This window comes from Chrysochloris asiatica, unplaced genomic scaffold, assembly GCF_000296735.1.
Source record: "Chrysochloris asiatica unplaced genomic scaffold, ChrAsi1.0 scaffold00184, whole genome shotgun sequence".
Taxonomy (NCBI): Eukaryota; Metazoa; Chordata; class Mammalia; order Afrosoricida; family Chrysochloridae; genus Chrysochloris; species Chrysochloris asiatica.
The window spans coordinates 2061915-2077236 of record NW_006408702.1 but is presented as its reverse complement, the minus strand read 5'-3'; the positions used below and the strand labels follow the sequence as shown (position 1 = coordinate 2077236).

The window sequence follows — 15322 nt, the reverse complement described above, 5'->3', positions numbered from 1 at the left end:
CTACCTCCTCAAAGTAGAGTTGATCATGATGATACGAATGGAGTAAAGCCTTCAATTGCCGATGTGGCACAACTCAAAATGAAGAGAAACAGCTGTAAATATCCATTAATAATCGGAACACAGATGGACGAAGTATGAATATAGGAAACTTGGATGTTATAAATAATGAAATGGAATGCATAAACATCAATATTCTAGGCATTAGTGAGCTGAAATGGGATGATGTTGGCCATTTTGAATCTGACAATCACATGGTTTACTATGCTGGGAATGACAAATTGAGGAGAGATGGTGTCATATTCATCATCAAAAAGAATGTATCAAGATCTGTCTTGAAGTACAATGCTGTTTGTGATAGGATAATATCCATACGGCTACAAGAAGGCCCAGTTAAGATTCAAATTTACGCACCAACCACTAAAACCAGTGAGGATGAAACTGAAGAATTCTACCAACTTCTCAGTCTGAAATTGATCAAATGTGCAATCAAGATATATTGATAATTACTGGCAGTTGGAATGCAAAGGTTGCAAACAAAGAGGAAGGATCAGTAGGTGGAAAATATGACCTTGGTGATAGAAATGATGCTGGAGATTACATGATAGAATTTCACCAGACCAATGACTTCTTCAAAGAAAATACCTTTTTAAAACTACATAAAAGATGACTTTACACATGGACCTTACCAGATGGAATATTCAGAATCAAACTGACTACATCTGTTGAAAGAGACAGTGGAAACGCTCTATATCATCAGTCAAAACAAGACTAGGAGCAGACTGTGGAACAGACCATCTGTTGCCCATATGCAAGTTCAGTCTGACTAAAGAAAATTAAAACAAGTCCACGAGAGAAAAACTATGACCTTGAACCTATCCCAAATGAATTTAGAGATCATCTCAAGAACATCTGATGCATTAGACACTAAAGACCGAAAACCAGAAAGGTTGTGGGATGACATCAAGAACACCATTCAGGAAGAAAGCCAAAGGTCATTAGGAAGACAAGAAAGAAGGAAAAGACCAAAATAGGTATCAGAAGAGACTCTGAAACTTGAGTCAGAAACAAGGCAGTGCAGAACATTAGGTGGTTATTGGGGCATGGTGGGTTAATGCGCTGGCCTTCAAGGTCAGTTTGAGCCACAAGCTCACCTGCTGCTCCTCAGAAACCCTATATGGGGCGTGCGGGGGAGATACAGGGCCCAGTGAAGCAGGCATTGGCAGTTGCTGGTGTGGGAAAGGGTAGTGAGCCTTGCTCAAGGTAGCCCCTGTTTAGTAGCTCTTGAACCAACTGTGACAGTATCTTCAATTGTGCAGTAGTAGGTACAAGTTCCCACGGCTGGAATCCAACCCAGGTGTAGGAGCAGCACATAAAGTAATCTCTGAGCATCATCCTGTCTGTCTTCATTTTGGTCCTCCAATTTCTCCTTCTCTTTCAGCCCTTCCAGACTTTTACAATTACTTTTCTGCATTAAGTTTCCTCTGTTTGAAATATCTAGCTGAATCCTGGTGTGGCACTTTAGGGCAAAGCACTCAACCACAAGGTCAGCTTATATGTTTACAGAAGTAATATCATTTTGCATGCAACATTCTGCAAATAAGTATTAATTACCATTTTGCATGCAACGTTCTGCAACTTGGCCTTTTTTTAAACAACTGATCTTGAAGAGGCCTCTGTATTGGTTTAGATGTCACCATTTCTTTAGCTTGATGCAGAATATTCTATTAGCCATTATTTTTGCTCTTAATAATGTGCTCTTATGAACATTCTTGTACATGTGTCAGTGTTTCCCCAGAGTAGTAGAACTGGGATTGTAGGATTATCGAGTGTGTGCATTTTAAATTCTACGTCAGCTTGCCCAATTGTTCTTCAAAGTAGCTGTACCCATTTACACTCCCACTAGTGGGCAAGGGAATACCTTCTTCAATACTTGACATTTCTAAACTCTTTAGCTTTGGTCATTCTGAAGCTGAAATGGTATTTTGCTGTTGTTTCAGCTTTGCATATCCCACCTCTGGGAGCATAGTGGTTACGAATCTGGCTGCTAGCCTCAAGGTCGGCAGTTCGAAACTACCAGCTGTTCCGTGGAAGAAATATGAGGCTTTCTGCTCCTGTAAAGATTTGCAACCTTGGAAACCCTGTGCAGGGTCACTATGAGTCGGAACAGACTCCATGGTACTTAACAACAACATCAAGACTTTTTTAAAGTGTTGAAGAGCAAAGATGTCAGCTTAAGGACTAAGGTGTGCCTGACCCAAGCCATGGTATTTTCTTTTTTTTTTTCTCCTTAAATGTTTTATTGTGAATTATGTGATAGTTTACATGGGAGAACATTAGGTTTACATTCATTCTATCATATATCGTCTCATTGCCATGGTTACAATCCCCTCCATGCAATCCTCCCCCCAGGTCTTCAGCACACAGTTGCTCAAGCCATGGTATTTTCAATAACCTCATATGCATGTGAAAGCTGGACAGTGAATAAGGAAGACTGTAGAAGAATTGATGCATTTGAGTTACGGTGTTGGAGGAGAATATTGAAAATGCCACGGGCTGCCAAAAGAACCAACAGATCTGTATTGGAAGAAGTGCAGCCAGAGTGCTCCTTGGAGGCCAGGATGGCCAAACTTTGTCTCTCATACTTCGGACATATTGTCAAGAGGGACCAGTTGCTGGAGAAGGATCTCATGTTTGGTAAGGTGGAGGGTCAGAGAAAAAGAGGAAGACCCCCAACGAGATGGATTGGTCAAGTGGTAGCAACAATGGACTCAAGTGTGGCAACAGTAGTGAGATTGGTCCAGGATCAGGCTGTGTTTCGTTCTGCTGTGCATAAGGTCACTATGGGTCAGTACCGACTCGATGGCACCTAACAACAACACCAGTGGAGTCCTGGTGTCGTGCTGTAGGATCAGCAATGGACTGCTAACCACAAGGTGGGTGATTCAAACCCACCAGTCACTCCTTGGAAACCATATACAGCATTGCTATCAATTGAAATCCACTTGACGTTACATGTGCTAGCGCAGGGTCCTAGGTAGTGCTGACTTCCAACTTGCAGGTTGGTGGTTCGAACTCACTCTGTGGTGCTATGGAAGAAAACCCTGGTGATCTGCTTCAACCCTTTTGGAGCAGCTCTACACTGTAACACATGGACACATGGGATCTCCATGATCCAGAGTTAATTTGATGGCCACAGTGCTTTTTTCTTTTTTTAATGGACATGCAATTGAGCATTGGTGATTACTACTACAGGCTGACTTAAAGGCAGAAGTAATCATTCTTGTGAAGCAGTGTAATCACAATTCCACGGCTTTTGGTTGCAAGCCTCTGAAATGGCTCTTGTTGCCAACAGAATTGCATGGCAAGCTCACCTGTGTTACTAGAAAATGCTACTGAGACGCCAGGTGGCTGAGGATGCTGATTTGGACAACTCAAGGGAGAGATACATAGCCCTTGGCCTAGCAATCTCTCACAAGTGCTGATGCTTCCAACAACTGCAGGTGGTGAGAGTCAGCCTGTTGGAGCCGTGCATAACCCCCCAGACCCTTCTGTGGCAAACCTCTGTGGAGAACAAATGTTCACAAAATGAAAAGTTTCCACTAGGCATACCCTAGAGAGGTACAGAGCAGAAAACTTCCCCACTGAGTGGGGTGGCCTTTATTGAGAATTCAACATCAGTGTTAATGAAATGTTGTGAATGGATATATAATCCTGTGATGACTTTTAGATTCTGTGGCCATACGCAGAGTCCAGTAGGAGTGTTCTAACCTTTCTACTTTCAGAGAAAAGAACCAGTCTCTAGCATGAAAGGAAAGAGGGGGGATCTTCAGAATGACTATGCTTTAATGATTTCTGATTCCTTTGTTTCCCTGCAAGATCCTCCTGAGGAAGGTAAAGGAATCACCTTTTTAGCAGAGCCACCTCTTTTCTGGTGGGGTAAAAACAAAAAAGAGCAAATTCTGTTGCTAAAAGACTTGGGTTCAAGTCCAGACTTTGTCACTTTGTGCCCAGTTTCCCAAACAGTGTTTTTTGTTGTTGTAAGATGCTGTGTAGTTGATTCCAACTCAGAGCAATCCCTTGGTGCTCCACAGTGGATATGACTTTCTGAAACAGATCATAGGCCTGTCTTCTGAGGTGCCTCTGGGTGTGTTTGAATCGCCAACCTTTTGGCTAATGTTGTTGTTGTTGAGCGTCATCAAGTCAGTTTGGACTCATAGCAACCATGTATAGGGTTTTCAAGAAGCAGCTGGTGAATTTGAACCGCCGACCTTGTAGTTCAAACCTACTTTTTGGTCCAGTGCTTATCCGGCTGCCCCATGCCAGGACTCCATTTCTGGCTGATTTAACCACAAGCATTTAACCACTTGTGCCACCCAGGGACCCCTCCCCAGCTCATCAAACTGGGCTATTCTGAACTGCCTGCTCATAGGGCTCTTGTGGTCAGAAGCATTGGTCAAGGAATCAAGACCACAAATTCTGGTCCTTGCTTTGGGGGAAATTTGCTTGGTATCTTTATGCATGATCCTTAAACTCTCTCATCCTGAGTTCCTCAATCTTTAAGAAGTACGTTATGAAGGAAAACAAGAATAAGGCGTACTGACTCAAGCCATTGTATTTAGAATCCCTTCAGATGCATATGAAAGCTGCACAGAGAAAAAGGAAGATAAAGAACTGATGCACTCGAATTAGGGTTTGGTGAAGAATATTGAATATATTACGGAGTGCCAGAACAACGAACAAATCAGTTTTAGAACACAACCGGAACGCTCGTTAGAAGCGAGGATAGCGAGGCTTCAACTTGCTTGGGTTAGACACATCATCATGAAACGACCAACTGACATCGTGTCTGCTAAAGTGAGGTCCAATGAAAGAGACGGAAAACCTCAGTAAGATTGATGGCTACAATATCCACAACATTGGACGGAAACACATCAGGAGCCGGAGCCCGCTCCAGGGCAAGTCAAAACAATCAAAGAGTGCTTTATGGCTTGTGCCTTTCACTGGCTTCTGCGAGGATAAAAACAGGAGGTGTGGAATCTTTGGATTAACACTCAGGATGTAGCCGGGAGGTGCAAACTCAGGTGTGCAGCAAAGTGGCTTAGGAATCTTCTGTCTTTACTCTAGATGCTAAACTAATATGCTTTTTTAGGATACAACCGGTTGGCCCGGCCTGACTGCTCAGGAAACCGGGCAGCAAAATCAGAAAGGGTTTCCAAAACGAGGGTACACAACTCAAAAGTTCCGAAGGTGTATTCCTAGTCCGGCCAGGACAGTGTAGTTTGTATCAGCTCTCGCGCGCCACCTGGTGTCTGCTCCCCGTCACTGCTCAGAAACCACGTGTAAGAAAGTGCTTACAACCTAACTACGTACCCTGGTTTTGACCCGTTTTAGCAAATAGGAGAGAGGGAGGTGGGGCAGGGGCGAGCGGGAGTCCAATCGTCTGCTTTCCAACGGGAAGGCGGGACTTGGGGTTTCCACGTTGGGTTTGTCCGCAGCGCTAATTACTTTTTCCAAAGGCTTGAGGGCTTCACTCCGGCTGGCGCCGCCGCCACCCGCGCTCCTCCTCCTCCAGGACCATCCGCGGGGCTCTGCCGCTTGAGTACCATGTGTGACGGTGCCCTGTTGCCGCCTCTCGTCCTGCCCTTGCTTCTGCTGCTGGTGGTTTGGGGACTGGACCCCGGCTCAGGTAGTGTGCTCTTCTCCGCCCCGCCTGTCCCGGCCACCTTCCCTCTTCTGTCCCTTGGCATCCCAAGCTCCGGCGGACGGACAGCGCCCAGCCGAGGGCAGGCTCGGACCGGGCCGTGGCGGCGGAAGGGGCGTCCGCAGGCCCGGACTGAGCTCACAGTGATTCCGGTTCTCGGACGCGAATGCCGCGGCAGCGTCCCATAGGTGCTGGCCGGCGGTGCAGAAACCCTTGCCGGGTGGGCGCAGGGCCCAGGCGCGAGCACCAGCTGGAGTCAGGCGGCAAAGGCAGACAGCGCTGTCCGGGCCCGCCGTCCTCGGCTGGCCGGGCTTGTCCAGAGCTGGGGCCCGAGCGCGTCCGGAGGGAGGAAGGGAGGAAGGGCGGGCGGGCGGCCCGGGCTCCAGCGCGCTGACGCGTCTCCTCTCTCCCCTCAGCTGGCGGCGACGCGGCGGCCGACGTGGAGGTGGTGCTCCCGCGGCGGGTGCGCTCGGACGAAGTGCACCTGCCGCCACTGCCCAGCGCCCCGGGGCCCCGGCGCAGACGACGACCCCGCGCGCCCCCAGCCTCCCCGCGGGCGCGACCCGGCGAGCGCACCTTGCTGCTACACCTGCCGGCCTTCGGGCGCGACCTCTACCTGCAGTTGCGCCGCGACCTGCGCTTTCTGTCTCGCGGCTTCGAGGTGGAGGAAGCGGGTGCTGCCGGGCGACGTGGCCGGCCAGCCGAGCTCTGCTTTTACTCGGGTCGTGTGCTTGGCCATCCCGGCTCCCTTGCTTCGCTCAGCGCCTGTGGTGCCAACGGCGGCTTGGTACTGTCCTGCTTCCTGTGGGTGGGGGGCGCTTTGACAGGAAGTTACACCTTAAACTATCAGACCCCCACCCCCACCCCGCATCAGCCTTCTAGCAAAAAGTCTTTGGGGCGAGGGGGCACTAGGAGCATCTGATGGCCCATTGCCTTGCCCTTGCTAGTACTGAACCTCTGGGGTGCAAAGGTAGGAGTGGGGGTAGGGGAGGTCAGATCTAGCCGGTTGCAACCTTTAACCTACCTAGATTGAGAGGTCCCCTTCACCCAAGTGTAGAGAAACGTTTTGCATCCGTGTAGCTGTGTGTTGCTGAAATGCTGATTATGTGCATCCCCAACTATTCTGGGACGTGGGAATTCACTTTCTTTCTGCCCTGATGCGTCTTTCGTCTTTCTTTGGAGAGAAATTTTGGAGCCTCTATACCCTCCACCCCCAGGGCAGGGACTAACCCACACTTGTTAGATTCTTAGTGGAACCAGGAGAGCCCAGACAAGGAGAATGTTCTCAGTAGACACTTGTCTGCACCCATGCCCAGGCAGGTCTGAGGGAGGCTCTGTGTTTACATTGGCAATAAGACCCTATTCCTGTCCCTAGATTCTCCCTAGCTGAGGCAGCAGCCCCCTCTCCCCCCACATTTTGGGGCACCTGTGACGGGCGCGCAGAAGATTTTGTTTTTAGCTGATGTTTTTTGTGCCTGGGCCTGGCATCACCATTTTTGTTAGGTTTCTGCCTGCCCCACCTGTGCTCACACTTGGTCTCTCGGTGGCCCTGGTGCCCAGCCAAATCCTTTCCAGTATCTCCATCCTACTCTCAAGGAGTACACATGGCTGGCAGATGGGCTGTCCCCACCAAAGCCTGGTATTGGGTCAGGTCATGAAACACATGGTGTTTCCGTAGCTTCCGGAAGGACTGGCTCTAGAAAGGCCGTTCACGGGATTAGTTTGTGCCTATCCTTCCCAGGCACAAGAAACCCCCTCTCCCGCTCCTCTCCCCCCCACCTAATCTTGTTCCACCATCTAGAACTGTCTGGCTCCTAACCAGATACAAGTCACCTAGTAGCTGCAAAAAAGCTGCAAAGCTGGGGGTCCATGTCTTTATGTGAGCATAAAGTAATTATTACTTCCGCTCTCTTCCCAGGAGTGTGAGGGAATGCTGGGTTGAATTCCTGGGACTGTCCTTCGTGACTTCTGCTTTTAGGAGTGTTTTTGTGTCTTAATCAGGGTGTGATCCACTTTTGCTTAGTTGGGAATTGGCTGTTTTGGGTTAAGCAGCGAAAATGTTACAGACTGTGGTGGGTTCTGGCCGGAGGTCACTGTATCACTGGGATAGAGACTGTGAGCTGTGAGTGAGGGGGCACAACTAGGAGTGAGAAAGGCACGGATCACTTTAGGATGTAAGTCAAAACTGTATCATGTTCCGGGAGGGACTGTAAGGCTCACATCATTTTTTGTGCGTTTGCCAAAGTGCTTAAAGTCCAGGTCACATCACTGTACTGTACATGGAAACATCTGAATCCCATTTACTGCAGTTTAGAAAGTTTCTCTTGGGGTCAGAGTTTATACTTCTTGGTGTAAAATTTCCAGCAAGGAGCTATCTATGAAGGCGCTGAGGAAATCTGGATAGCATTGATTTAAAATCCCACAGAGAGTGAATTCTCCCGCTGCTCACAGATGGGATCTGAGCAGAGGGAAGGTTGATTTAAGTCCTCTGGCTTCTCAAGAAGGCTGTCCTTCTCTTTGGCACCATGTGAGGGCGCTGTGATTAAGAGAAAGGAAGTCAGCCAAGGAGCCAAGTTCAATAGAACGATTTGCTGGTGGCCCTCTAAGACTTTAGATTGTAAATTTCTGCTATTTAGTCTGCCTTGTTCAGCCCATTTGTGTGAAACTGGATGTTGAACACGATTCTCTGATTACACATAAATGAAGGATTGAAGACCGGTGGGAAGCTACTGTATGGTGACTTGGGATGGATTCTGGGTTATATGGTGGTCCTGGGAAGCATAAAAAAAAAACCCAAAAACGAAAAACCCAACCAAACTCAGATTACCCAAGTATGCAGTGCACTCCATCTTACTACTTCAGTTGTAATTCTCAGTTGAGCTTGAGACAGCTCGGTGGTCATTTTGTAGTAATCCAGTTGACCGCTAAGGAGCATTGCTAGTGTAGCAGGTTATGTGTTGGGTTGCTAACCACAAAGTCAGCAGTTCAAATCCACCAGCTACACTGCATGATAAACATGTGGCTTCTGTGTCCATACTGATGTACAGTCTTGGAAACTCTATGCTGGGTCTCTGAGCAGGAACTGAGTCTGTGGCACATAGCATGAGCAGGTGACCATCGGGAAAGCACTGTGAAGTTGAGAGGTGACACTGGTGCCTGTCTGTTGGAACTGGTTCAGCTAAAAGGCATGGGGATGGAGAGCTGTCAAGTAGATGGTTTTGGTGGCTGTGGATGAGACATTTCAAAGCCTCCTTGTATCCAAAGAGTTACTTAGCGCAGAGGAGGCAATCTTTCTGTAAAGGACCAGGCAGTGAATGTTTCAGACTTTGGGGGCCACATGGTCTTCATTGCAGTTGCTCATTTCAGTCTGAAAGCAACCAGTCCAGAGACAAATGAAATTGACTGCCTTCCAATCACCTGTATTCTGATGTTGACTATCATTTTAATTCCTAGTAAATCCCACTGTAGCTGACATCTCTAAAATGGCTTAGCAGGGAATGTTCCTGGTTGTATAGAAGCGTGTTGTGTGTTTCTACACATATTTTGATCTGCGTGATTAGCATAGAGCATTACCTAATTGTTTATGAAGAGTAAATCCGCTGTGGTTTTGTGTTCCCCTTTTGGTAGTGGGGAGAGATGTTTCTTTCGTCAGTGTCTTAGTTTGTAAAGCTTCAAAGCTACCCTTCAAAAACCACAGGCTCAAATATTAATTGTTTTCTGCTCATTTGCATTTCACTGATTTTACATTTCCGGGAGCCATTAGACATAATGGATGTTTTGGGAAAAGTTTCTATAACCGTAATAGTTTCAAAGCAATAATCTGTATGCGTGTGAAGAAGATATTCCTGTCCACTTGGAATATACTGGGCAGTGTTTTGTTCTGTTGTACATAAGGTCACTATGAGTTGGAACCAACTTGATGACACCTAACAACAACATAAATTGATTTCAGTTGGGCTGAGCTGCCTCTTGTGAATAAGACCTCGTAGAATTAGAGCATCAGGTTAAACTTCATTAAGGGTCCCTAGTGGTGCAGTGATTTCAGCATTGGGCTGCTAACTGCCAGTCGGTGGTGCAAACCTACCAGTTGATCTGTGGGAGAAAGATGAGGTTGTCTGCTTCTGTAAAGACTTACACTTTTAGAAATCCTATGGAGCAGTTTTACTCTGACCTCTAGGATTGTTATGAACCAACTCAAAGGCAGTGGGTTGGGTTTGGATTTTAAATTTCATTGGCTAGAGATTTCAACAGAGATGGAATTTCAAGGACTAGAATGCATTTTGTTAGGTGCTGTCGAGTCGATTCTGAAACATCGCAACTCTATGCACAACCGAAACACTGCCTAGTCCTGGGTCATCCTCACAAGTTGTTGTAACTATCACTGAGTCAGTCCATCTCATCGAGTGTCTTCCTCTTTCTCTGTGGACTTCCACTTTATCAAGCATGATGTCCTTCTCCAAGGATTAGCCCCACTTGGTAACATTTACAAAGTGTGTGAGACAAGTCTCGCCATCCTGGCTTCTGAGGAGCATTCTGGCTATACTTCTTCCCAAACAGATTTGTTGGTTCTTCTTGCAGTCCATGGTACTTTCAATATTTTTTGCCAACACCGTAATGCAAATGCATTGATTCTTCTACTGTCTTCCTTAGGAGTTGGAATGCCCAGGGATTCCTGAGGTCCAAACAACACTGTTCAACTTTGCATGCATGTGAGGTGACTGAAAATACCATGGCTTGGGTCAGGTGCATGTTAGTCCCCAAAGTGACATTCTTCCTCTGTAACACTTTGAGGATGTATTTTGCGCCAGCTTTGCCTAATGCATTATGGTGCTTGATTTCTTGACTGCTGTTTCCATGAGCATTGATTGTGGATCCAAGTAAACAAAGACTTTGACAACTTCAATCCTGTCTCCATTTATCATGATGTTGTTTATTGGTCTAGTTGTTAGGATTTCTGTTTTCTTTACATCAAGGTGCAATCCTTCCTGAAGGCTGTGGTGTTTGATGGTCATCAGCAAGTCCCGCCAAGTCCTCTTTGCTTTAGCAGGCAAAGTTGTGTCATCTGCACATCACAGGTTGTTGAATCTCTTTCAATCCTGATGCCATGTTCTCCATATTGATCCAGTCTCTTGGATTCTTTGCTCAGCAGACAGATTGATTAGGTATGGTGAAAGGATAGATACAACCTTGGCATACACCTTTCCTGATTTTGAATCATTCTGTATTCCCTTGTTCTGTTCAAACTACTGCCTCTTGATCTATACTTAGGTTCTTCATGAGTGCAATTAAGTGGTCTGGAATTCCCATTCTTTGCAATATTATCCATAGTTTGATATGACACACAGTCAAATGCCTTTGCATAGCCGGTAAAACACAAGTAAACGTCTTTCTGGAATTCCTTGTTTTCAGTTAGATCTACCTGATATCAGCAATGATATCCTTCACTCCAGGTCCTCTTCTGAATTCAGTTTGACCAACAACATCGACTCTTCCCACATATGCCGTCAGTTTGATTCCTGTGTATTCCATCTGGTGAGGTCCACGTGTATAGTTTACACAGATGTTATTTACAAAAGGTATTTGCAATGAATAAGTCTTCGGTCTTTCAAAATTCTGTCATATGTTTTCCAGCATCTTTTCTCTCACTGAGACCATTATTTTCCAACTAGCAGTTCCTCGTCTTTATTTCCTACTTTTGTATTCCAATCACCCATAATTATCAATGCATCTTGATTGCATTGTTTGATCAGTTTCAGACTACAGAAGTTGGTAGAATTGTTTAATTTCATTATCATTGGCTTTAGTGGTTGGTGGGTAAATGTGAATAATAATCGTATTAGCTCTCCTTCCTTGTTGTTGTTAAGTGCTGTTGAGTTGGTTCCAACTCCTAGTAACCCTGTATAGGGTTTTCAGGGAGCAGCTGGTGAGTTTGAACTGCTGACCTTACTTTGTGATACAAACTGATCTTGTGGTCCTGTGCTTTGTCCCACAGTGCCACACCAGAACTCCCTTCTTCTTTGTAGGCATACAGATGGTGTAGCATAATTCCTACTGCAGACAGCATTGTACTTTTAAGATAGAGCTTGAAATGCTCTTTCTTGACCATGAATGCAATACCATTCCTGTTCAGTTAATCATTCCCTGTGTAGTATACCATATGATTGTCTGATTCAAAATGGCTAGTACCAGTCCATTTCAGCTCCCCAGTGCCCAGGGTATTGATGTTTATGCATTTCATTTATTTTTTGACGATTTCCAATCTTCCTAGTTTCCTACTTCATACATTGCATATGAAGGAGCTCTCGTAGCGTAGTGGTTATGAGTCAGGCTGTACAGTTTGAAACTACCAGCTGTTCTGTGGGAGAAAGATGAGGCTATCTGCTCCCGTAAAGTTTTACAGCTTCAGAACCCTAGACAGGGTGGCTAAGAGTCGGAACCAACACCATGGCACACCACCACCACCGCCACCGCCACATGGCATGTTGTGTTTATTAATGAATGTTTGCAACTGTTTCTCTTCATTTTGAGTTGTGTCCCATCAGCAAACGAAGGTTTCAAAAGCTTTGCTCCATCTGTGTCACTAAGGTTGATTCTTTGAGGTCTACTTTGAGAAGGCAGCTCTTCCCCAGTTGCATTTTGAGGTCTTTCAACATGGGAGGCTCATCTTCTGGCACTATGTCAGATGGTATCGCACTGTTACTCACAAGGTTTTCAGCGGCTAACCCTTCAGAAGTGATCCGCCTCTCCTTCCTAGTCTTAGTCTTGAAGCTCTGCTAAAACTTGCCCACTGTGGGTGCCGCTGCTGGTATTTAAAATACTGGTGGCGTAGTTTCCAGCGTCACAGCAACACACAAGCCACCACAGTGTGACAGACTGACAGAATTAGCGTCATTCTCTAAAGAGACCCTGAATTATTTCCTGAAGGTGGAGGGTGCAAGGCTTCTACCACGAGCTTACACGTGAAACGGAGTGCGCCTCTGTACCAGCCGTGTTCCATAGGCTAGCGGTAATTCTTCCCTAGGTAGGTATGGATACTACAAGCTCCAAAAGGCCACCTTCTAGCATCTGCCCACCTCTTTTTGGCCGAGGCTGTGGCCAGCCAAGGGGGCACTGTCTGTGCAGTGGTGGGACCTGACTCAACACCCATATGTGCTGGGTATGGAATATTAAAAAGCCATGCCTCTTTTCTAGGGATGTTGCTAGCTTGCTTGCCTCCTCTGTATTTATTTGTCATTAAGCTGGTGTCATGCTGAAAGGAATTCTAGGATTTGTTTATTTATATACTACTCAATGGCACTTAACAATACTCCTGTAGCTTTCTACACTCATCTGTCAGTTTGTTGTACTGTGGTGGCTTGTATGTTGCTGTGATCCTGGAAACTAAGCCACTGGTATTTTAAATACCAGCAGGGTCACCCATAGTGGACAGTTTTCAGTAGAGCTTCCAGACTAAGACAGACTAGGAAGATGGAGAGGCAGGCTATTTTTCTGTGAGTCAAACTTGACTCTATGAGACTTAACAACAGCAAAAACAAAGCCACTAAACCCCTTATGAATAGCAGTGGAACACTGTCAGATATAGTGCCAGGAGATGAAAACACCCCTGGAAGCAGCAGTCAAGAAATCAAATGACATACTGCATTAGACAAATCTGCTGCAGAAGACCTCTTTAAAGTGTTCAAGAGCAAAGAAGTTAGTTTGAGGACTAAGGTGCACCTGATCTAAACTATGATATTTTCAGTCAGCTCATATACATGTGACATTTGCACAACGAATAAGGAAGACCAGAGGAGAACCCATGCATTCGAGTTATGGTGTTGGAGAAGAATATCAAAAGTACCATGGACTGCCAGAAGAACAAACGAATCTGTGTTGGAAGAATGCTTCTTAGAAGCCAGGGTGATGAGAATTTGCCTTCCATATTTTCTATTTGTTATCATGAGCATCCAGTCCTGGAGAAGGACATCTTGTCTGGCAAAGTGGAGGATCAGCAAACAAAAGGAAGACCCTCAGTGAAATGAGCTAGCATAGGGGCAGCTGCAGTGGGTTCAAGTGTAACAATTGTGAGGAGGCCCAGGACCAGGCAGTGGTTTATTCTTTCGTTTACAGGGTTGCTATGAGTCTGAACTGATGGCACGTGACAATACCAGCAACCTGCTTTGGTCTTTGAACAACTCTTTGTTCAAAGTTTAGAAATAATTTTTTTTTTTAAAGACATAAGCAGATTTTTATATAATGCTTTTCAAGAAAAATAAAGGCTGAGATTAAATGAATAAAATTACTGTTAAACTATAGAAAACTAACTTCAAAGATGCCTTTAACATATACCTTTCCTCCCATTTTGACAATTCCTGGATATACTTTCTTTTTTTTTAATTCAGCAGACCATTGTAATGATTATAATCCTCTGCATATGCCCTTGTTATTGTTGTTGTTAAGTGCTGTCAACTTGGTTCTGACCCATAGCGACCCTGTATAGGGTTTCTGAGGAACAACTGGTGAGCTTGAACCGCCAACCTTGCAGTTTTCGAATGGCTTTACAGTCTGGCGCATTAACTCACAACACCATACCAGGACTCGTTAGCCAACAGTATTTGCCTCTATTACCTGTTTTTTTTTTTTGGTATACACATACCACATTGTAAATACATATTTGTTTAAATGTCCAGAGAGCACATTTTGCAAGCCAGCCGCCTGCCCACCAGCACACTGCCTTTCTCAGTCCATGGGCCTAGAGTCCACTGCTGCTCTGTCTCTATGCCATCGCCTCTGCCACCATCTCTGTTGTCACTGATTTTCTGGTCAGGATCCCTGGTTCCTCTCCTATTCTTCCCTCTTCATGGTCCCAGGGACCGCTGTTCCTGAGATGACAGATTAACTGCTCCCCATTTTAGTTGTACCTCTTCTATATTTACAGTTGTGACAATCACCATTAGAGCTGAAAACAATTACTAACAATTGAATCATAAAATCTTATCCTCCTCATCACCAGACCCATCTGGACAGGAGGGAAATTATTCAGTTGTGTTGCTCTTTTACTCCTCACATTCTGACACTAAGCACCCTCATGAAAGCTTGTAAGCCAGGTACTTCATGCCTTTATAGCCCCCCAATTTTGGTAGCCGAAGTCTAAGTAGTCCAGTGTGCTGAGACGACATGGTTTTTCCTTGATATGGAGAATCCTTCCCTGGTTGATTGGAATTTTGAGAAGCCTCATCCATAATCAAGGGTCCAGCTGATCAGGTTGTAGCAATTTATGCTTGCTCCCTGAGTCATACTTCGTTATCTTCATCTGGTCGAATTCTGGTCAGCAAGCCATCCATGCTAGGTCCAATGGGTACTGTTTGCAAGACTGGGGTTCTCACACGCTCCCTCCTCTTCAGATCAAGTGACTGCTTCATTCTTAACTTTAGTTGTCTGTGGCAAGGTTTTTGGGCTCTTGAGTTCACACATCACCCTGAATTTCAGACCCATCAGCCCATCTTCTTACTCTCATTCCAAGGTTATTGGGCATCCATAGAATATGGCAAGTCTTAGCCCATGTCTTCTTTGCTGCAATTCCCCCCCATTCCACTCATAAATTGACCAGGATGGTTACCATCGAGTATATAGGACCATTCT

At 45.7% G+C, this 15322-nt stretch overlaps 1 protein-coding gene across 1 annotated transcript in view; it reads left to right on the top strand.

Moving 5' to 3' along the window:
- The first annotated feature begins 5532 nt into the window (after positions 1-5532).
- ADAMTS17 (ADAM metallopeptidase with thrombospondin type 1 motif, 17) overlaps positions 5533-15322 on the top strand; it is a 744430-nt gene continuing 734640 nt past the window's right edge. The window contains exons 1-2 of the mRNA XM_006872136.1: positions 5533-5686; positions 6118-6488. Of these exons, the coding sequence (XP_006872198.1) occupies positions 5605-5686; positions 6118-6488 (453 nt within the window). The 5' untranslated portion in view covers positions 5533-5604. The remainder of the gene's footprint in view (positions 5687-6117; positions 6489-15322) is intronic.